Here is a 22,645-nt window from a genome sequence, read left to right on the forward strand (position 1 = left end):
CAGTACATTTATTTTTACGTTTATTTTTTCCTTCTCATGCGGCCAGAAAATAAGGAAGTCCTGAAAAGGCCTGATGACCTCTGACCCCTCGTTAGCTCTTCGGCCAATCAGATAAATGCATTCTTTAACAGGACTTTATAAGCATCCAATAAGAAAATATACAAAACCACATTTTCTTTCGTCTTTCAGAGAATATTTACAGATGTAGAAAAACATGAAACCAGAGGCAGCAGGAGGTCTCACTCCTCTCACAAAACCAGCATCAGAATGGTTTCCTCGCGATGCTTTAACATTTATATACGCCATGAAAATGAAACAGGAAGCACAGGACTACAAGTACCAGAATGCATTGCGATGCAAGCAGGGACATAAAGGAGAAAAACAACAACAACAAACATCTGACTCCTTAAGGAACTCATATCTCATATGAATTTTCTACTGCATTTATTGATCAGAAAAATGGCACAAACATAAAATAAAAACTTAAAGGTTCACTCTTTTTGTACCAACGAAGAAGAAGCACAGTCAGTTTCTACTGCCTCCTCTCAGTGCTTTTGTTGAATATATTTCCCAGCATGCCGTGCTCGTCCTCCATGTGGTGAAGATGAAGACTAATAAAGAAAGGACCACACAGAAACACGTCAGTCAGTCACTAGAAATTCAGCACCAGTGGGGAAAAGGCCATTTTTGATTGGTTCATTTTAGTGTTGCGCATAACATTAGTTTTTATTTTATTGACAACAAAAACACGATTTATAAAAATAAAAAACAGCACCTCCTCGCATAGCCCCACCTCCTCCTGTTGTTGCCACGACAACCACTGTAGCTGCTAGAAAAGTCTTTGGCTGATTTACAGAAATAAAAGTCCATCTAAATCTAAAACTAAATTTTAAAAAGTTTTTTCTGATTATAATTTTTGTATTCAAACCTGAAGACGATTACAGTCACACAAGTGAGCCTCAACGTCCTGATCCGGTTGAACAATGAATTATTATTGTTTGTTTATAAGTATTGGGACGTCCCATAGGTCTGTGAAGTTATACTAGCTCGTCCAGTAGGTCTGTGAAGTTATACTAGCTAGTCCAGTAGGTCTGTGAAGTTATACTAGCTCGTCCAGTAGGTCTGTGAAGTTATACTAGCTAGTCCAGTAGGTCTGTGAAGCTACGTTAGCTCCTCCAGTAGGTCTGTGAAGCTACGTTAGCTCCTCCAGTAGGTCTGTGACGCTACGTTAGCTCCTCCAGTAGGTCTGTGAAGCTACGTTAGCTCCTCCAGTAGGTTTGTGAAGCTACGTTAGCTCCTCCAGTAGGTCTGTGAAGTTGCGTTAGCTCGTCCAGTAGGTCTGTGAAGTTATACTAGCTAGTCCAGTAGGTCTGTGAAGTTGCGTTAGCTCGTCCAGTAGGTCTGTGAAGTTATACTAGCTAGTCCAGTAGGTCTGTGAAGTTATACTAGCTCGTCCAGTAGGTCTGTGAAGTTGCGTTAGCTCGTCCAGTAGGTCTGTGAAGTTATACTAGCTAGTCCAGTAGGTCTGTGAAGTTATACTAGCTCGTCCAGTAGGTCTGTGAAGTTATACTAGCTAGTCCAGTAGGTCTGTGAAGTTGCGTTAGCTCGTCCAGTAGGTCTGTGAAGTTATACTAGCTAGTCCAGTAGGTCTGTGAAGTTATACTAGCTAGTCCAGTAGGTCTGTGAAGTTATATTTGGTTGTCCCGTCTGTCTGTGAAGCTATGTTAGCTCGTCACATCTGTCTGTGACGCTACGTTAGCTCCTCCAGTAGGTCTGTGAAGCTACGTTAGCTTGTGCAGTAGGTCTGTGACGCTACGTTAGCTCCTCCAGTAGGTCTGTGACGCTACGTTAGCTCCTCCAGTAGGTCTGTGAAGCTACGTTAGCTCCTCCAGTAGGTCTGTGACGCTACGTTAGCTCCTCCAGTAGGTCTGTGACGCTACGTTAGCTCCTCCAGTAGGTCTGTGAAGCTACGTTAGCTCCTCCAGTAGGTCTGTGAAGCTACGTTAGCTCCTCCAGTAGGTCTCAGATGAAGGTAAACGGAACAAAGGATCATATCTAAATCCCACATCACAGAAGAAAAGTTAAACTTCGAGCAAAGAAATGAGTTACTGTGGTTTTTCTGTGCATTCACAAAGTTTCTACGCCACATTCATACGACTATGAACTCTTTATGGGATCTGTAGATTTAGGATGAACAGCTGGACCTTCTCAGAACAAAAACATCCACAGAGTGGTGGCTCAATCGGCAGCTCCAGGCTCCACCCACCAGTGGCCTCAGCCTCTTCTGATTGGCTGAGCTGGTGGTGTTTAGGTGAGGTCAGAGGCCGAGGAGGGCATTGATTCCTGTCTCAGGTTTTCTCCTCAGGGCGACCGGCAGACGGAGATCTGTCCAAGTGGAAGAGGAGGAAGAAGAAGAAGAAGAGGAGGATGTGCTACGAGGAGGCGAGGAGGAGGAGCAACATGGCCGACAGCAGGGAGCGGCGAGGAAGAGCGAGGCTGCAGCCGCCGGTGGTGTCGTCGGTCAGGAAGGGCTCCGGAGACTCGTACACCGAGTCGTCTGGAGCAGGGGAACAAGATGGTGGAAGTGGTGGTGTGAACCAGTGTGATTACAGGTACGAGTGTATATATATATATATATATATATATATATATATATATATATATATATATATATATATATATATATACACATACACACACACACATACAGTGGGGCAAACAAGTATTTAGTCAGCCACCAATTGTGCAAGTTCTCCCACTTAAAGATGAGATGCCTGTAATTTTCATCATAGGTTTACTTCAACTATGAGAGACAGAATGGGGGGAAAGAATCCAGGAAATCACATTGTAGGATTTTTAATGAATTAATTGGTAAATTCCTCGGTAAAATAAGTATTTGGTCAACTACAAACCAGCACGATGTCTGTCTCTCACAGACCTGTAACTTCTTCTTCAAGAGGCTCCTCTGTCCTCCACTTGTTACCTGTATCAATGGAACCTGTTTGAACTCGTTATCAGTATAAAGGACACCTATCCACACCCTCAAACAGTCACACTCCAAACTCCTCTATGGCCAAGACCAAAGAGCTGTCAAAGACACCAGAAACATGATTGTAGACCTGCACCAGGCTGGGAAGACTGAATCTGCAATAGGTAAGCAGCTTGGTGTGAAGAAATCAACTGTGGGAGCAATTATTAGAAAATGGAAGACATACGAGACCACTGATAGTCTCCCTCGATCTGGGGCTCCATGCAAGATCTCACCCCGTGGGGTCAAAAGGATCACCAGGACCACACGGGGGACCGAGTGAAGACCTGCAGAGCTGGACCAAAGGACCAAAGGCTGCCTTCGGTAACACACTCCGACCCTGCAGTGCCGGACGTGTCCAGGCCCGTCTGACGTCAGGGAGCATGTGGATGATCCAGAAGAGGATTGGGAGAACATCACATGGTCAGATGAAACCAAAATAGAACTTTTTGGTAAAAACTCAACTCGTCGTGTTTGGAGGAGAAAGAACACCGGTGACTGTTGAGTTGTAGTGGATTTTATATACACTTGCACATGTAGATAAGAGAGGTTATGTTTTAAATTAATACATAAAGAAAGATATGATCATTAATTTGAGGAATATTCTGAGGAATGTATTATGAAGCATAAGAGAGGATCACTGTTTTATTATTCTGTTTGTTAATGACAAATGTAAAGATTCATTGTATGATGCATGGGAATGAATGGATGTTTTATTGTTTAGACAATAGTTAAAGGGATGCCGATTGAAACCTGAGATGTTGCTTTTATTCTGTAGGCAGGATAATAGGGTTTTATTCTGAAGGGGAACTTCCTGTCCTTGACCGGAAGTGTGAGCTTTGACCCCGCTAGATTATCGATTTGAGGCATTCTTTGAAGTGGCCAATGGAACTAACCTTCAGGTGTGAACCTTATGTCTTATTCGCTGGTCAGCGTAGCATGCTGTGTCTCTGAAAGGTATTTGCATGAATACCTCCACTAACCAATGGGAGCTTAGCTCAGCGAATGGACTGCGAATAAAACTAATTGTGAGACGTGAATTTGGTCTCTTACGTGGTGACGCCAGACAGAAACTGTTGGCTAAGTCAGGAGACTGTGGAAGCGAAGCCATGTGAGCGCGTCCGGGCCTGGACCATGTATGTATACAGATGACTCTTGTTTGTTATGATTAAATAATGATTATTATATATCTCTGGCTTCGGAGCTTCTTCTTCCAAGCACCAGGTAGCTCGAGACTCTCTGAACTCTTACAGTTTGGTGACCCCGACGTGATGTCTCTGAGTGAGCCTTGTGTTTTGAGGAGTGGCTCGAGGCTACAGAGTAGCATGATTTAGAGAAGGCTGAACTTTGTTTGGGCCTCTCGGACGGCCTCTCTGAACGTTCCCACACAGCGCTGATTAATCACGGTCTGCAGAGCCCGTTTGACCGAAGTCTGTGTAGATTATACAGGAAACATTTAGGTGTGGGGAGGTCAGAGCTGGTTGTGCGAGGTTTTAAATTTAGCGTGAAACACGACATAGATTCTAAACTATTACCTAAGAGGTGAAGGGGTCATCGGTATATTTGTTTGTTGAATGAATGAATATATGTTGACTGGAAGTTTTGTGCATGCCGGTTGTCCTCGCTGGGAAGCGAAAATATTCCATATGTTAGATACTGGTTTTCCATACACTTGTGCGTTTTGAGTTCCAACAGAACTGAAGTCTGATATGCCTGTAGGAGCTAAGATGTTAGCGGTCTGCAGTGGGAAACGGTTGGAAGTTCGCTGAGTTATACCGACGGGTGCTCTGTTGTGTCTATATACTAATTCTCAGGTTCTGTTTGGATGCACGGATAAATTATGGTCTGGAAAAGACGACGCATGAATTACTAGGCAAAGAATTCATGGCTAGAAACCGAAATTTAAATTGCTTATGACGACGCCTGCGGTTGAGGGCCCAAAGCTCCGGGCTAGACAACGAAATTTGCGGACAATTAAATATTGGATAACCAGTTGATATAACACAGTAAGAGCCAGATGGAGTCGCTGAACTGCCATTCTGTATTACTGCAAACGCGTTGTAAATAGAGTACAGTGTGCTAATGTCTTGTAAATACTACGTTAGAAATGTTTGTTAAAATAGAGGAAAATGAGTTTTCAGACAAAGGGTGCTGCAGCCATTAAAACTCACTCATTTGAATAGGGGTGGGGAGTGCTGAATAGCCACCAGGTGTGAAAATCCCCCAGCCAGAGTGCTGCAGCCTTTAACCAACTAACTCATTGACTCGCTGGAACATTTGGCCAGAGCATTACTGTTGTTGATGTATTCATTAGTATGTTGATGATAGTAAAATATCTTCCAAAAGGAGGGAGAACATTTCTCTCGCCATGAGAGTTGTCAAGGAGACCCATGTGGACTCTACAGAGAGCTAGGAGAAAGTCCTAGCTTCACGAAAGAAGGTGGACAGGGCTGTTTGAAGTCGTTGATAAAACTTCACACGCCCTCCAGGTAAGAGGCCTCATGAAAACAAAATGGCACCATTATAACATATTGTGTATTTGCAGATCCGCAGGCCAAAGAATCACAACGAGCTGCTGAAGAGTTGCAGAATCAGGAGGGTAATTCTGAGTAGAATGGAAGACCCAGAGAGAAGTAGAACTAGGAGAAGATGTGAGGTTACTTCCACATTTCTGCCTAGGCGCAATAGTTTTGGAAATTATATTGGTATTACTTTTTATTTTTGTGGTAGGTGCAGCAGTGAAACATTGGCACAAGAGTTAGGACCGCAACACAGAAAGATGTTCACAAACGACACTGAATCGCACTGCTCACTACACTAGACTTGCCATTAACTGCACCCCCAGGGGCAAGAGTTTTGTTTCCCCCCAGAAATAGATCTAGGTGTTCGAGCAAGAGAGGAGAGCCGAACGAATACCAGCTCGCAATCAGATCCTAGCAGGATTTGAAATAGTTAAAAGAACATAGAGTTGATCAATTACATTTAATATAATCCGCAGAGATGAATAAATTAAGAGAGAAATAAATTTAAGAGAGGGATTGGACGAGTAATTAAGACTCCGTTGGACAACAGAAGCGCATTTAATAGTTGATTCCTCCCACGGGTGAGAAGCTGATCCTTGATCATTTAGTTTGAGATTGCTAGTCTGAACCTGGATAATTTAGTTCCTTAAGAAATATTTTTTGAGATTTTGAGAAGATTAAAAGAAAACATAGAATGACTACTTCTCAGACATGTTGGAGAATTGGTTCGGGAAATATGAAAATTATTTCCAAATATATTTCAGATATCCAACTTTAGTTAGAGCCGGTGCAGAAAGACGCTCTGTGTGTTTTTAATTCTCTTCCACAGCTACACTTGTCTCCATCGTCGACCTTCATCGTGTACCTGACTGCCTGCTGTGATGGACCTCACCAACAGATGAGCTGCACACAGAGGAGTATCGTGCACCTTTAACACATTGATTCAAATAACAAAACACAGAAGTATGATGATAATAAAATAAATATAGTGTTTGAACTTGCTGTTTTCCTTTTACCCGAGGAAATCGAGGATTGGAGGAATGCAGAGAGAGGAGACCATGGAGAAGATGAGCATGCAGAGAAAGGAGACCATGGAGGAGATGAGCATGCAGAGAAAGGAGACCATGGAGGAGATGAACATGCAGAGAAAGGAGACCATGGAGGAGATGAACATGCAGAGAAAGGAGACCATGGAGGAGATGAACATGCAGAGAAAGGAGACCATGGAGGAGATGAACATGCAGAGAAAGGAGACCATGGAGGAGATGAACATGCAGAGAAAGGAGACCATCAAGAAGATGAGAGTGCAGAGAAAGAAGATGCACATAGACATATGCACAGATAGACACATATCTGATCACAACACTCCTAGACTTTAGTTACTTTGCAGAGCAGGGTCAAAAGGAGGGAGTGATATTGTTTTTTCTTCCACAGGTATTGATAATAGAGATTGTATTACAGTGATGTTTACAGTGCGGTGAAATAAAATCCAATACAAGTTGTTTATACTATGGAATAGTATAAAAGGAGGGACTGTTGAGTTGTAGTGGATTTTATATACACTTGCACATGTAGATAAGAGAGGTTATGTTTTAAATTAATACATAAAGAAAGATATGATCATTAATTTGAGGAATATTCTGAGGAATGTATTATGAAGCATAAGAGAGGATCACTGTTTTATTATTCTGTTTGTTAATGACAAATGTAAAGATTCATTGTATGATGCATGGGAATGAATGGATGTTTTATTGTTTAGACAATAGTTAAAGGGATGCCGATTGAAACCTGAGATGTTGCTTTTATTCTGTAGGCAGGATAATAGGGTTTTATTCTGAAGGGGAACTTCCTGTCCTTGACCGGAAGTGTGAGCTTTGACCCCGCTAGTTTATCGATTTGAGGCATTCTTTGAAGTGGCCAATGGAACTAACCCTCAGGTGTGAACCTCATGTCTTATTCTCTGGTCAGCAGCATGTCTCTGAAAGGTATTTACATGAATACCTCCACTAACCAATGGAACTAACCTTCAGGTGTGAACCTCATATCTTATTCTCTGGTCAGCAGCATGTCTCTGAAAGGTATTTACATGAATACCTCCACTAACCAATGGAACTAACCTTCAGGTGTGAACCTTATGTCTTATTCGCTGGTCAGCGTAGCATGCTGTGTCTCTGAAAGGTATTTACATGAATACCTCCACTAACCAATGGGAGCTTAGCTCAGCGAATGGACTGCGAATAAAACTAATTGTGAGACGTGAATTTGGTCTCTTACGTGGTGACGCCAGACAGAAACTGTTGGCTACGTCAGGAGACTGTGGAAGCGAAGCCATGTGAGCGCGTCCGGGCCTGGACCATGTATGTATACAGATGACTCTTGTTTGTTATGATTAAATAATGATTATTATATATCTCTGGCTTCGGAGCTTCTTCTTCCAAGCACAAGGTAGCTCGAGACTCTCTGAACTCTTACATGACCTACTGTGAAGCGTGGGGTGGAAGCATCATGCTTTGGGGACCAGGACGACTGATGCCTGTAAAGGACAGAATGAATGGGGCCATGTGTCGTGAGATGTTGAGTGAAAACCTCCTTCCATCAGCAAGAGCATTGAAGATGAAACGTGGCAATGATCCCAAACACACCGCCGGGCAACGAAGGAGTGGCTTCATAAGAAGCATTTCAAGGTCCTGGAGTGGCCTAGCCTCCAGATCTCAACCCATAGAACATCTGTGGAGGGAGAACGCCCCAACACATCACTGCTCTAGAGGAGATCTGCAGGAGCAACGGGCCAAAACACACAGTGGAGAAAAGCTTGTGGAGACTTCCAGAACACGTTTGACCTCCTTCATTGGCAACAAAGGGAATATAACAAAGTATTGAGATGAACTTTTGTTATTGACCAAATACTTATTTTCCACCTTAATTTGCTAATAACTTCTTTAAAATCAGACAATGTGGTTTTCTTTGTTTCTTCTCATTGTTCATAGTTCTACTATATGAAGGAACTCACTGGCTGGTTTCACGTAGATCTTCAGCTTCAGACACAGATTATCATCCAGGTTGAGATGTGGAGACGCTGCAGAAACAAGACAAGTACTCAGTGTAGTAGTACTCTAGTAGTACTCAGTGTAGTAGTACTCTAGTAGTACTCAGTGTAGTAGTACTCTAGTAGTACTCAGTGTAGTAGTACTCTAGTAGTACTCAGTGTAGTAGTACTAGTGTAGTACTCAGTGTAGTAGTACTAGTGTAGTAGTACTCAGTGTAGTAGTACTCTAGTAGTACTCAGTGTAGTAGTACTCTAGTAGTACTCAGTGTAGTAGTACTCTAGTAGTACTCAGTGTAGTAGTACTCAGTGTAGTAGTACTCTAGTAGTACTCAGTGTAGTAGTACTAGTGTAGTAGTACTCAGTGTAGTAGTACTAGTGTAGTAGTACTCTAGTAGTACTCAGTGTAGTAGTACTCAGTGTAGTAGTACTCTAGTAGTACTCAGTGTAGTAGTACTAGTGTAGTAGTACTCAGTGTAGTAGTACTAGTGTAGTAGTACTCAGTGTAGTAGTACTAGTGTAGTAGTACTCTAGTAGTACTCAGTGTAGTAGTACTCAGTGTAGTAGTACTCTAGTAGTACTCAGTGTAGTAGTACTCTAGTAGTACTCAGTGTAGTAGTACTCAGTGTAGTAGTACTCTAGTAGTACTCAGTGTAGTAGTACTAGTGTAGTAGTACTCAGTGTAGTAGTACTCTAGTAGTACTCAGTGTAGTAGTACTCTAGTAGTACTCAGTGTAGTAGTACTAGTGTAGTAGTACTCAGTGTAGTAGTACTCCTGTGTAGTACTCACAGATGTAGTAGTACTCGTGTGTAGTACTCACAGATGTAGTAGTACTCGTGTGTAGTAGTACTCACAGATGTAGTAGTACTCGTGTGTAGTACTCACAGATGTAGTAGTACTCATGTGTAGTAGTACTCACAGATGTAGTAGTACTCACAGATGTAGTAGTACTCATGTGTAGTAGTACTCACAGATGTAGTAGTACTCGTGTGTAGTACTCACAGATGTAGTAGTACTCACAGATGTAGTAGTACTCATGTGTAGTAGTACTCACAGATGTAGTAGTACTCGTGTGTAGTACTCACAGATGTAGTAGTACTCATGTGTAGTAGTACTCACAGATGTAGTAGTACTCGTGTAGTAGTACTCACAGATGTAGTAGTACTTGTGTGTAGTACTCACAGATGTAGTAGTACTCGTGTAGTAGTACTCACAGATGTAGTAGTACTCACAGATGTAGTAGTACTCGTGTAGTAGTACTCACAGATGTAGTAGTACTCGTGTGTAGTAGTACTCACAGATGTAGTAGTACTCGTGTAGTAGTACTCACAGATGTAGTAGTACTCGTGTGTAGTACTCACAGATGTAGTAGTACTCGTGTGTAGTAGTACTCACAGATGTAGTAGTACTCGTGTGTAGTACTCACAGATGTAGTAGTACTCATGTGTAGTAGTACTCACAGATGTAGTAGTACTCACAGATGTAGTAGTACTCATGTGTAGTAGTACTCACAGATGTAGTAGTACTCGTGTGTAGTACTCACAGATGTAGTAGTACTCACAGATGTAGTAGTACTCATGTGTAGTAGTACTCACAGATGTAGTAGTACTCGTGTGTAGTACTCACAGATGTAGTAGTACTCATGTGTAGTAGTACTCACAGATGTAGTAGTACTCGTGTAGTAGTACTCACAGATGTAGTAGTACTTGTGTGTAGTACTCACAGATGTAGTAGTACTCGTGTAGTAGTACTCACAGATGTAGTAGTACTCACAGATGTAGTAGTACTCGTGTAGTAGTACTCACAGATGTAGTAGTACTCGTGTGTAGTAGTACTCACAGATGTAGTAGTACTCGTGTAGTAGTACTCACAGATGTAGTAGTACTCGTGTGTAGTACTCACAGATGTAGTAGTACTCGTGTAGTAGTACTCACAGATGTAGTAGTACTCGTGTAGTAGTACTCACAGATGTAGTAGTACTCACAGATGTAGTAGTACTCGTGTAGTAGTACTCACAGATGTAGTAGTACTCGTGTAGTAGTACTCACAGATGTAGTAGTACTCACAGATGTAGTAGTACTCGTGTAGTAGTACTCACAGATGTAGTAGTACTCGTGTAGTAGTACTCACAGATGTAGTAGTACTCACAGATGTAGTAGTACTCGTGTGTAGTACTCACAGATGTAGTAGTACTCGTGTGTAGTACTCACAGATGTAGTAGTACTCGTGTGTAGTACTCACAGATAAAGTAGTACTCGTGTGTAGTACTCACAGATGTAGTAGTACTCGTGTGTAGTACTCACAGATGTAGTAGTACTCGTGTAGTAGTACTCACAGATGTAGTAGTACTCGTGTGTAGTACTCACAGATGTAGTAGTACTCGTGTGTAGTACTCACAGATGTAGTAGTACTCGTGTGTAGTACTCACAGATGTAGTAGTACTCGTGTAGTAGTACTCACAGATGTAGTAGTACTCGTGTGTAGTACTCACAGATGTAGTAGTACTCGTGTGTAGTACTCACAGATGTAGTAGTACTCGTGTAGTAGTACTCACAGATGTAGTAGTACTCGTGTGTAGTACTCACAGATGTAGTAGTACTCGTGTGTAGTACTCACAGATGTAGTAGTACTTGTGTGTAGTACTCACAGATGTAGTAGTACTCGTGTGTAGTACTCACAGATGTAGTAGTACTCGTGTGTAGTACTCACAGATGTAGTAGTACTCGTGTGTAGTACTCACAGATGTAGTAGTACTCGTGTGTAGTACTCACAGATGTAGTAGTACTCGTGTGTAGTACTCACAGATGTAGTAGTACTCGTGTGTAGTACTCACAGATGTAGTAGTACTCGTGTCCCGGCCTGAACTCGAAGCCCAGGCTGAACGGGGTGAACAGCTGGAACTTCTCGGAGAACCGCAGCGCCCCCTTGGGGCTCCGCGGCCGGTTGCACTCCCAGCGCTTGAAGCCGGTGCGGCGCTGGTCGCAGGTGGAGAAGCCGTCGTAGTTCACCATGTACAACACGTACTGCTCCACCTGCTCCTCAGGCTCCGCCCACTCGTAGTGCGGACAGTAGATGTCCAGGTAGTCGTTGATGGCCACCTCCACGGTGTACTCGCCCCGAGAGAACCTATAATGTACACACATATATATATATGAACATTAAACATGGATACAAAACATAGCTTTGTCAGACAATAATAAAGTTTTAAATACAAAGTGGAAAATTCATTTAAAAAAAATATTAAAATAAAATACAAACAGGAAAACATAAATTAAATTAAAGATTCCTGTATATTTGACAGGAGTGTTTCTACATTTATGTTAAATACTTTAAAAGTTTAAGCGACAGAAGAATAAGAGGACGTGAAGTCATGCTGAAAAAAAGCTCAAATCATTTTTTATGAATTTTTAGCTTCTGAGGAGTTTTAGTTTTCAGGATCAAGAGGAGCTGCTTCTTGTAACCGTACAACAATACTACAATACCCATGAGCCTCAGCTGGCACCTCTATTCAATTCAATTCAGTTTATTTTGTATAGCCCAATATCACAAACTCCCCTCAGAGGGCTTTACAATCTGTACACATACGACATCCCTGACCTTTGACCTCACATCGGATCAGGAAAAACTCCCCAAAAATAACCTTTGACAGGGAAAAAAGGGAAGAAACCTTCAGGAGAGCAACAGAGGAGGATCCCTCTCCCCGGATGGACAGAAGAATAGATGTCATGTGACCAGATGAACAGAGTTACAGAGTTACATAAACACATTACATGAATATGACAATGTATGAATGGAACTCCAATCCATGAAACAGAAGGAGGTAGAGAGGAGGGGGGGCGGGGCATCAGCAGGGCCAATGGGAGGCCGGCTCACCAGCATCAGACACCTCCAGGTCCAATGGACCCTATGAGACGTGAAGTCACAACGACTCCGGGGAGGAAGCAGAGTTAATAAGGTGCAATGGAGAGATGTAAATGTATCCATAAGGAGAGAGAGAAGAGGAGATAGGTGCTCAGTGTATCCTAAAACATCCCCCAGCAGCCTATAAGCCTATAGCAGCATATCAAGGGGCTGGACCAGGGCAAACCTGATTCAGCCCTAACTATAAGCACTATTAAAGAGGAAAGTCTTAAGTCTATTCTTGAATGAGGTGACTGTGTCTGCCTCCAGGACTGAAAGTGGAAGCTGGTTCCATAAAAGAGGAGCTTGATAACTGAAGGCTCTGGCTCCCATCCTACTTTTTAGGACTCTAGGAACCACAAGTAGCCCCACATTTAGTGAGCGCAGCTCTCTAGTGGGGCAATATGGTACTACAAGCTCCTTAAGATATGATGGTGCATCACCAATCAAGGCTTTGTAGGTGAGGAGAAGAATTTTAAATGTGATTCTTGATTTTACAGGGAGCCAGTGCAGAGCAGCTAATACAGGAGTCATGTGATCTCTTTTCTTAGTTTGTGTGAGTACACGAGCTGCAGCATTCTGGATCAACTGGAGGGATTTAAGAGACTTATTAGAGCAGCCTGATAATAAGGAGTTGCAGTAATCTAGTCTGGAAGTAACAAACGCGTGAACCAGCTTTTCTGCATCTTTTTGAGACAAGATGTGCCTGATTTTTGAAATGTTACGTAGATGAAAAAATGCAATCCTTGAGATTTGCTTAACGTGGAGTTAAAGGACAAGTCTGGGTCAAAGATAACTAGAGATTCTTTACATGGTGTTGGATGCCAGGGCAATGCCATCTACAGAAACCACATCACCAGATAATTGATCTATGAGGTGTTCAGGGCCAGTAAAATAACTTCAGTTTTGTCTGAGTTTAACATCAGGAAGTTGCAGGTCATCCATGTTTTTATGTCTTTAAGACATTCTTGAATTTTAGCGAGCTGGTTGGTCTCCTCTGGTTTGATCCATAGATATAATTGAGTATCATCTGCATATCAATGAAAGTTTATGGAGTGTTTCCTGATAATATTGCCCAAAGGAAGCATATATAAGGTCAATAAAATTGGTCCAAGTGTTAGCATGATTCAAGATCGTCTGCCTGGGAATTGCCTTTGGAGGAATTCAGCCAACAACTTCTCTCGTTCTGGTAGATTTATTACTCTGATCACAAACAAAGTACAAGCGCTGCGATCTCGATCACAGGGAGTCCCAACAACTCTCCCTCTAACCAGGAAGTCCGGCCTTTACATACACAGATTTCGTCACAGGTTTGTATGCATCATCCCAACTTCTAATTGGTGCTAAACTATCAAGGAGGGGGATAATTCCATCTCCTCCTCTCTCTCCACAGAACTGAGCCCTCCAAGGCCAGTCCACATTTTGATTAGACGATTCGATGACATATGGGTGTGTTGTGATAAGGCGCTATCTATTCTCAAGAAGCAGACATTCCCTGACACAAATTTCACCTTCTATGTGTTATTCTGAACTGGAGTAACCTGACAAAAGCATAACATTATGACAATATATAAGTATTTATATTATAACAAGCACAGAACCTTGTGGAACTCCGTGATTAACGTTGGTGGTCATTGAGGCTTCATCGTTTACAAATACAAACTGAGATCGATCTGATAAATAGGATTTAAACCAACTTAGTGCGGTACCTGAAATGCCAATCGACTGATCCAGTCTCTGTAATAGGATGTCATGATCAATGGTGTCGAACGCAGCACTAAGGTCTAATAATACCAGTACAGAGATGAGTCCTTTATCAGCACTAAGGTCTAACAAGACCAGTACGGAGATGAGTCCTTTATCAGCACTAAGGTCTAACAAGACCAGTACGGAGATGAGTCCTTTATCAGCACTAAGGTCTAACAAGACCAGTACAGAGATGAGTCCTTTATCAGCACTAAGGTCTAACAAGACCAGTACGGAGATGAGTCCTTTATCAGCACTAAGGTCTAACAAGACCAGTACAGAGATGAGTCCTTTATCAGCACTAAGGTCTAACAAGACCAGTACAGAGATGAGTCCTTTATCAGCACTAAGGTCTAACAAGACCAGTACGGACATGAGTCCTTTATCAGCACTAAGGTCTAACAAGACCAGTACGGAGATGAGTCCTTTATCAGCACTAAGGTCTAACAAGACCAGTACAGAGATGAGTCCTTTATCAGCACTAAGGTCTAACAAGACCAGTACAGAGGTGAGTCCTTTATCAGCACTAAGGTCTAACAAGAACAGTACGGAGATGAGTCCTTTATCAGCACTAAGGTCTAACAAGACCAGTACAGAGATGAGTCCTTTATCAGCACTAAGGTCTAACAAGACCAGTACAGAGATGAGTGCTTTATCAGCACTAAGGTCTAACAAGACCAGTACAGAGATGAGTCCTTTATCAGCACTAAGGTCTAACAAGACCAGTACAGAGATGAGTCCTTTATCTGATGCATTAGGAGGTCTGTCTCTGTGGTGTTTTCTAAATCCTGACTGGAACTCCTCAAATAAACTATTCTGATGTAGGAAGTGACACAACTGATTTGCGACTACTTTCTCAAGGATCTTAGAGAGGAAGGGAAGGTTAGAGATCGGTCTGTAGTTAGCCAACACCTCTGGATTAAGAGTGGTCTTCTTCAGGAGAGGTTTAATTACAGCTACTTTGAAGGAATGTGGTACATGGCCTGTTAGCAAAGACACATTAACAATATCCAACAGAGAGGTGCCAATTAAAGGCAACACGTCTTTAAGCAGCCTTGTTGGGATGGGGTCTAAGAGACAGGTAGACGGTTTAGAAGTAGAAACCGTTGAGGACAATTGGTCTAGGTTAATGGGAGAAAAGCTATCCAAATATACACCAGGGCATACAGCCGTTTCCAAGGCCACTCCTCTTGAGGACAGATCGGCAGTAGTTGAGGGCAAGAGATCATCAATCTTGCCTCTAATAGTTCAAATCTTTTCATTGAAGAAGTTCATGAAGTCATTACTACTGAGGTCTATAGGAATACACGGCTCCACAGAGCTGTGACTCTCTGTCAGCCTGGCTACAGTGCTAAAGAGAACCCTGGGGTTGTTCTTATTTTTCTCTATTACTGATGAGTAATAGGCTGCTCTGGCATTACGGAGAGCCTTTTTATATGTTTTAAGACTATCTCTCCAAACTAAGCGTGATTCTTCCAGATTGGTGGAACGCCATATGCTTTAAAGCTTTGGTGAAGTTTGCTTTAGGTCGCGGGTCTGAGGGTTCTACCAGGGAGCAAACCTCCTTTGCCTCACTGTCTTTTTCTTCAGTGGGGCTATCGAGTCTAGTGTCATTCTCAGTGAGCCTGTAGCACTATCGACAAGATGATCAATCTGGGACCTCTGACATCAATCAAGCTCAAACTACTGATGAATGCTAAACCAGGACTAAATATATGGACCAAACTGGACTAAATATATGGACCAAACTGGACTAAATATATGGACCAAACCAGGAATGAATATATGGACCAAACCAGACTAAATACTGGACCAAACCAAGATTAAATATTAGACCAAACCAGAACTAGATATATGGACCAAATCAGGACTAAACATATGGACCAAACTGGACTAAATATGAGACTAAACCAGGACTGAATATATGGACCAAACCGGACTAAATATTAGACCAAACCAGGACTAAGTATTAGACCAAACCAGGACTAAATACTGGACCAAACCAGGACTAAATATATGGACCAAACTGGACTAAATATGAGACTAAACCAGGACTGAATATATGGACCAAACTGGACTAAATATAAGACTAAACCAGGACTGAATATATGGACCAAACCGGACAAAATATTAGACCAAACCAGGACTAAATATTAGACCAAACCAGGACTAAATACTGGACCAAACCAGGACTAAATATATGGACCCAACTGGACTAAATATATGGACCAAACCAGGAATAAATATATGTACCAAACTGGACTAAATATGAGACTAAACCAGGACTGAATATATGGACCAAACCGGACAAAATATTAGACCAAACCAGGACTAAATATTAGACCAAACCAGGACTAAATACTGGACCAAACCAGGACTAAATATATGGACCAAACTGGACTAAATATATGGACCAAACCAGGAATAAATATATGTACCAAACTGGACTAAATACTGGACCAAACCAGGACTAAATATTAGACTAAACCAGTACTAAATATATGGACCAAACCGGACTAAATATGGACAAAATCACTGCACCAAACCAGGACTAAATATTACACCAAACAAGACTACATATTCGACCAAACCAGGACCAAATATTAGACCAAATCAGGACTAAATACTGGACTAAATACTGGAAAAAATCTAATTATTAGACCAAAGCAGGACAACACTGATGGTCATCTGAGTAGTTTTGATCACAAGTCCCGGAATGCAGCTTTAACTTCACGTTGTAGTTTTTAAAGCTCTTTAATGACCACATGGACTAACTACGATCCCACAGCAGCTTTATCTTTTCTGACCTCTGGAGACACACACACACACACACACACACACACACACTAACCCAGCGAACAACGTGGTTACCCAGAATGCATCAGTGTGAAAGATGAAACCACCTGTCAATCAGGCTGAAGCCTCCCCGCCCCCAGAAACAATACGAAGCTGCTGCTGCTTTGTGTTGTTTGATCTGAGAGGTGAAGCCTGTCAATCACAGAGACCCCCCCTCCCATGTGGCCCCCGAGACCCCACGTGGAGGAGCAGGAGGAGGAGCAGGAGCAGGAGCAGGAGCAGGAGGAGGAGCAGGAGGAGGAAGAGGAGGAGGAGCAGGAGGAGGAGCAGGAGGAAGAGGAGGAGGAGGAGGAGGAGGAGCAGGAGGAGCTTAACGAGCCTTAACAAACATTAACGAGCTTTAACGAGGGGGTGTAGTTTTCAACTTTTTATTCATTAGTTTACTCTCCAGACTCTTCCTCCTGCTCTTCTTCCTCCTGTTCCTCCAGACTCTTCCTCCTCCCCTTCCTCTTCCTCCTGCTCTTCCTCCTGCTCTTCCTCCTCCTTCTGCTCTTCCTCCTGCTCTTCCTCCTCCTCTTCCTTCTGCTCTTCCTCCTGCTCTTCCTCCTCCTCTTCCTCCTCCTCTCCTTCCTTCTTGAGGGAGACGATGAGAAGTGTTTGGCTGCAGGCCCCAGGGGGCGGGACATGGCCTGTGTGTTTGATTGGCAGGCAGATTCTGCCAATTGAGACGAACTAACGGAGCGGGACGCAGTCGCCGGGGCACGAAGAGGGAGACTACCAGAGCTGTCAATCAAAGAGCGATCCGTGTGTGTGTGTGTCACAGATGGACAGTGACAGGTGGAGAGGTGCATCATGGGAGAGGAGGCCATGCTTTAAAAATCAGTCACACACACACACACACACACACACACACACACACACACACACACTCTTCTCCTTAGTTTGAATCCTCACCAGAGACCCTTGTTTGTTTACTCTGGGACGACTTCCACAGCTCTGGTGCTCTGATCTAACCAGGACCACCAGAACCATCATGATCATCAGGACCACCAGAACCATCATGATCATCAGGACCACCAGGACCACCAGAACCATCATGATCATCAGGACCACCAGAACCATCATGATCATCAGGACCACCAGGACCACCAGAACCATCATGATCATCAGGACCACCAGAACCATCATGATCATCAGGACCACCAGGACCACCAGAACCATCATGATCATCAGGACCACCAGGACCACCAGAACCATCAGGACCACCAGAACCATCGGGACCACCAGGACCATCGCGACCACCAGGAACCCTTATGAGAACCCTTATGTTGTACTAGAGTAATGATGGAGAACCCTTATGTTATATCAGAGTAATGATAGAGAACCCTTATGTTCTATCAGAGTAATGATGGAGAACCCTTATGTTGTATCAGAATAATGATGGAAAACCCTTATGTTCTATCAGAGTAATGGTAGAGAACCCTTATGTTCTACTAGAGTAATGATGGAGAACCCTTATGTTCTATCAGAGTAATGATGAACACCTGTATGTTCTACTAGAGTAATGATGGAAAACCCTTATGTTATATCAGAGTAATGATAGAGAACCCTTATGTTGTATCAGAATAATGATAGAGAACCCTTATGTTCTATCAGAGTAATGATGAACACCTGTATGTTCTACTAGAGTAATGATGGAGAACCCTTATGTTATATCAGAGTAATGATAGAGAACCCTTATGTTGTATCAGAATAATGATAGAGAACCCTTATGTTCTATAAGAGTAATGATGAAAACCTGTATGTTCTACTAGAGTAATGATAGAGAACCTTTGTGTTCAATCAGAGTGATGATAGAGAACCCTTATGTTGTATCAGAATAATGATAGAGAACCATAATGTTCTACAAAAGTAATGATAGAGAACCCTTATGTTCTATCAGAGTAATGATGGAGAACCCTTATGTTCTACTAGTAATGATAGAGAACCTGTATGTTCTATCAGAGTAATGATGGAGAACCCTTATGTTCTACTAGAGTAATGATAGAGAACCTTTGTGTTATATCAGAGTGATGATAGAGAACCCTTATGTTCTACTAGAGTAATACATTACATTACATGTCATTTAGCTGACGCTTTTATCCAAAGCGACTTACAATAAGTGCATTAAACCGTGAGTCCAAACTCAGAACAACAAGAATCAAGCAAGTACAATTTCTTCAATAAAGTTAAACTACAAAGTGCTATCAGGAAGAGACATTTAAGTGCTATTAAAGTGCTATCGGTAAGGGACATTTAAGTGCTACTACGGCATTTAAGTGCTACCTATTCAAGGTATAGTCGAAAAAGATGTGTTTTTAGTTTGCGACGGAAGATGTAGAGACTTCCTGTCCTGATGTCAATGGGGAGCTCGTTCCACCAATGAGGAGCCAGCACAGCAAACAGTCGTGATTTAGCTCGAAGTGAAGGAGCTAGAAGCAGATTGGCAGAAGCCGAGCGAAGTGAACGGGCTGGGGTGTGAGGTTAGACCATGTCCTGGATGTGAGGTTAGACCATGTCCTGGGTGTAAGGTTGGACCATGTCCTGGATGTGAGGTTAGACCATGTCCTGGGTGTGAGGTTAGACCATGTCCTGGATGTGAGGTTAGACCATGTCCTGGATGTGAGGTTAGACCATGTCCTGGATGTGAGGTTAGACCATGTCCTGGGTGTGAGGTTGGACCATGTCCTGGATGTGAGGTTAGACCATGTCCTGGGTGTGAGGTTAGACCATGTCCTGGATGTGAGGTTAGACCATGTCCTGGATGTAGACCGGACCCGATCTGTTCGCAGCACGGTACACAAGTACCAATGTTTTGAAGCGGATGCTGCAGCCACCGGTAACCAGTGAAGGTCGCGGAGGAGCGGAGGATTGTGGGTAAATTTCGGAGGTTGAAGACCAGTCGAGCAGCTGCATTCTGGATGAGCTGTAGAGGTCGAATGGCATTAGCAGGTAGACCTGAAGGAGGAGTTGCAGTAGTCTAGCTGTGAGACGACCAGAGCCTGGACCAGAACCTGTGCCGCCTTCTGAGTGAGAAGAGGTCGTATTCTCCTGATGTTGTACAGCATGTACCTACAGGAGCGTGTTGTTGAGGTAATGTTGGCAGTCAGGGAGAGTTGACTGACAGGTGTCACTCCGAGGTTCCTGGCAGTCGGAGTCGGAACCAGCACTGAGTTGTTGAAGTTAATAGTCAGGTTGTGGGTGGGAGAGCCTTTTCCTGGAAGGAGGAGAAGTTCAGTCTTGTCCGGGTTAATTTTCAGGTGGTGAGCGGACATCCACTGAGAGATGTCAGTCAGACATCCACTGAGAGATGTCAGTCAGACATCCACTGAGAGATGTCGGTCAGACATCCACTGAGAGATGTCGGTCAGACATCCACTGAGAGATGTCGGTCAGACATCCACTGAGAGATGTCAGTCAGACATCCACTGAGAGATGTCAGTCAGACATCCACTGAGAGATGTCAGTCAGACATCCACTGAGAGATGTCGGTCAGACATCCACTGAGAGATGTCAGTCAGACATCCACTGAGAGATGTCAATCAGACATCCACTGAGAGATGTCAGTCAGACATCCACTGAGAGATGTCAGTCAGACATCCACTGAGAGATGTCAGTCAGACATCCACTGAGAGATGTCAGTCAGACATCCACTGAGAGATGTCGGTCAGACATCCACTGAGAGATGTCAGTCAGACATCCACTGAGAGATGTCAGTCAGACATCCACTGAGAGATGTCAATCAGACATCCACTGAGAGATGTCGGTCAGACATCCACTGAGAGATGTCAATCAGACATCCACTGAGAGATGTCAGTCAGACATCCACTGAGAGATGTCAGTCAGACATCCACTGAGAGATGTCGGTCAGACATCCACTGAGAGATGTCAATCAGACATCCACTGAGAGATGTCGGTCAGACATCCACTGAGAGATGTCAGTCAGACAGGCAGAGATTTGTGCTGCTACCTGTGTTTCAGATTGGGGAAACGAGAGGATCAGTTGGGTGTCGTCAGCATAGCTGTGGTAGGAGAAGCCATGAGAGAGAATGACAGAGAGAGAGAGTTGGTGTACAGAGAGAAGAGAAGAGGACCAAGGACTGAACCCTGAGGGACCCCAGTAGTCAGAGGACAAGGCTCAGACACAGATCCTCTCCAGGTTACCCGGTAAGAGCGGTCGGTGAGGTAGGATGAGAAGAGTGAGAGCAGAGCCTGAGATACCAGGTCCTGGAGGGAGGACATGAGGATCTGGTGGTTCACTGTGTCAAAGGCAGCGGAAAGGTCTAGAAGGATGAGGACAGAGGAGAGAGAGGCTGCTCTAGTGTGAAGGATGAGGACAGAGGAGAGAGAGGCTGCTCTAGCAGTGTGAAGCTGCTCAGACAGCAAGGAGGGCAGTCTCTGTTGAGTGGCCTTGAATCCAGACCGGTGGGGGTCTAGAAGGTTGTTACTGTGGAGATAGGAGGAGACTTGGTTAAAGATAGCTCACTCTAGAGTTTTGGAAAGGAAGGGGAGGAGAGAGACAGGTCTGTAGTTATTGACTTCAGGTCTGTAGTTGTTGACTTCAGGTCTGTAGTTGTTGACTTCAGGTCTGTAGTTATTGACTTCAGGTCTGTGGTTGTTGACTTCAGGTCTGTAGTTGTTGACTTCAGGTCTGTAGTTATTGACTTCAGGTCTGTGGTTGTTGACTTCAGGTCTGTAGTTATTGACTTCAGGTCTGTAGTTATTGACTTCAGATGGGTCGAGAGTGGGTTTCTTCAGGAGAGGGTTGACTCCGCCTCCTTCAGAGAGTTGGGGAAACAGCCGGTTGAGAGGGAGGTGTTAATAAGATGGGTAAGAAAGGGAAGAAGGTCCGGAGCAATGGACTGGAGAAGGTGAGACGGGATGGGGTCAAGGGGGCAGGTGGTTGGGGGGTCAGAGGTTACCAAGGTAAGAACTTGATTAGGAGTCAGGGGGATAAAAGAGGAAAACAAGGGGAATAATAATAGAGAACCTGTATGTTCTATCAGAGTAATGATGGAGAACCCTTATGTTCTACTAGAGTAATGATAGAGAACCTTTGTGTTATATCAGAGTAATAATAGAGAATATGGACCAGGTCTTACAGCAGGATCCTCACAGACACATTCAGACCAAAGAAGACCTGGACCAGGTCTTACAGCAGGATCCTCACAGACACATTCAGACCAAAGAAGACCTGGACCAGGTCTTACAGCAGGATCCTCACAGACACATTCAGACCAAAGAAGACCCGGACCAGGTCTTACAGCAGGATCCTCACAGACACATTCAGACCAAAGAAGACCCGGACCAGGTCTTACAGCAGGATCCTCACAGACACATTCAGACCAAAGAAGACCTGGACCAGGTCTTACAGCAGGATCCTCACAGACACATTCAGACCAAAGAAGGTTAAAGGTCAACAGCGTTTGATTCGTTGCCCTCCGGAGTGTGAAATGTGAAACCTCACAGCGCTGCAGAGACGGACTGAGCGCGTGCAGAACGAAGCCTCACTGTTCTTTTCCTCGTCTTCCTCGTCTTCCTCACCAGACTCTGTTTACGTGAGGATTGTT

General features: G+C 43.5%; 1 protein-coding gene across 1 annotated transcript in view; it reads right to left on the bottom strand.

Moving 5' to 3' along the window:
• efna2a (ephrin-A2a) overlaps positions 1-22,645 on the bottom strand; it is a 39,372-nt gene that overhangs the window by 24 nt on the left and 16,703 nt on the right. Inside the window, exons 2-4 of the mRNA XM_034531366.1 lie at positions 11,428-11,720; positions 8,561-8,626; positions 1-2,557 (exon numbers count right to left, since the gene is read on the bottom strand). The exon at positions 1-2,557 is cut by the window's left edge and continues 24 nt beyond it. Coding sequence (XP_034387257.1) covers positions 2,433-2,557; positions 8,561-8,626; positions 11,428-11,720 — 484 coding nt within the window. The 3' untranslated portion in view covers positions 1-2,432. The remainder of the gene's footprint in view (positions 2,558-8,560; positions 8,627-11,427; positions 11,721-22,645) is intronic.

This window comes from Cyclopterus lumpus, chromosome 4, assembly GCF_009769545.1.
Source record: "Cyclopterus lumpus isolate fCycLum1 chromosome 4, fCycLum1.pri, whole genome shotgun sequence".
Classification (NCBI taxonomy): domain Eukaryota; kingdom Metazoa; phylum Chordata; class Actinopteri; order Perciformes; family Cyclopteridae; genus Cyclopterus; species Cyclopterus lumpus.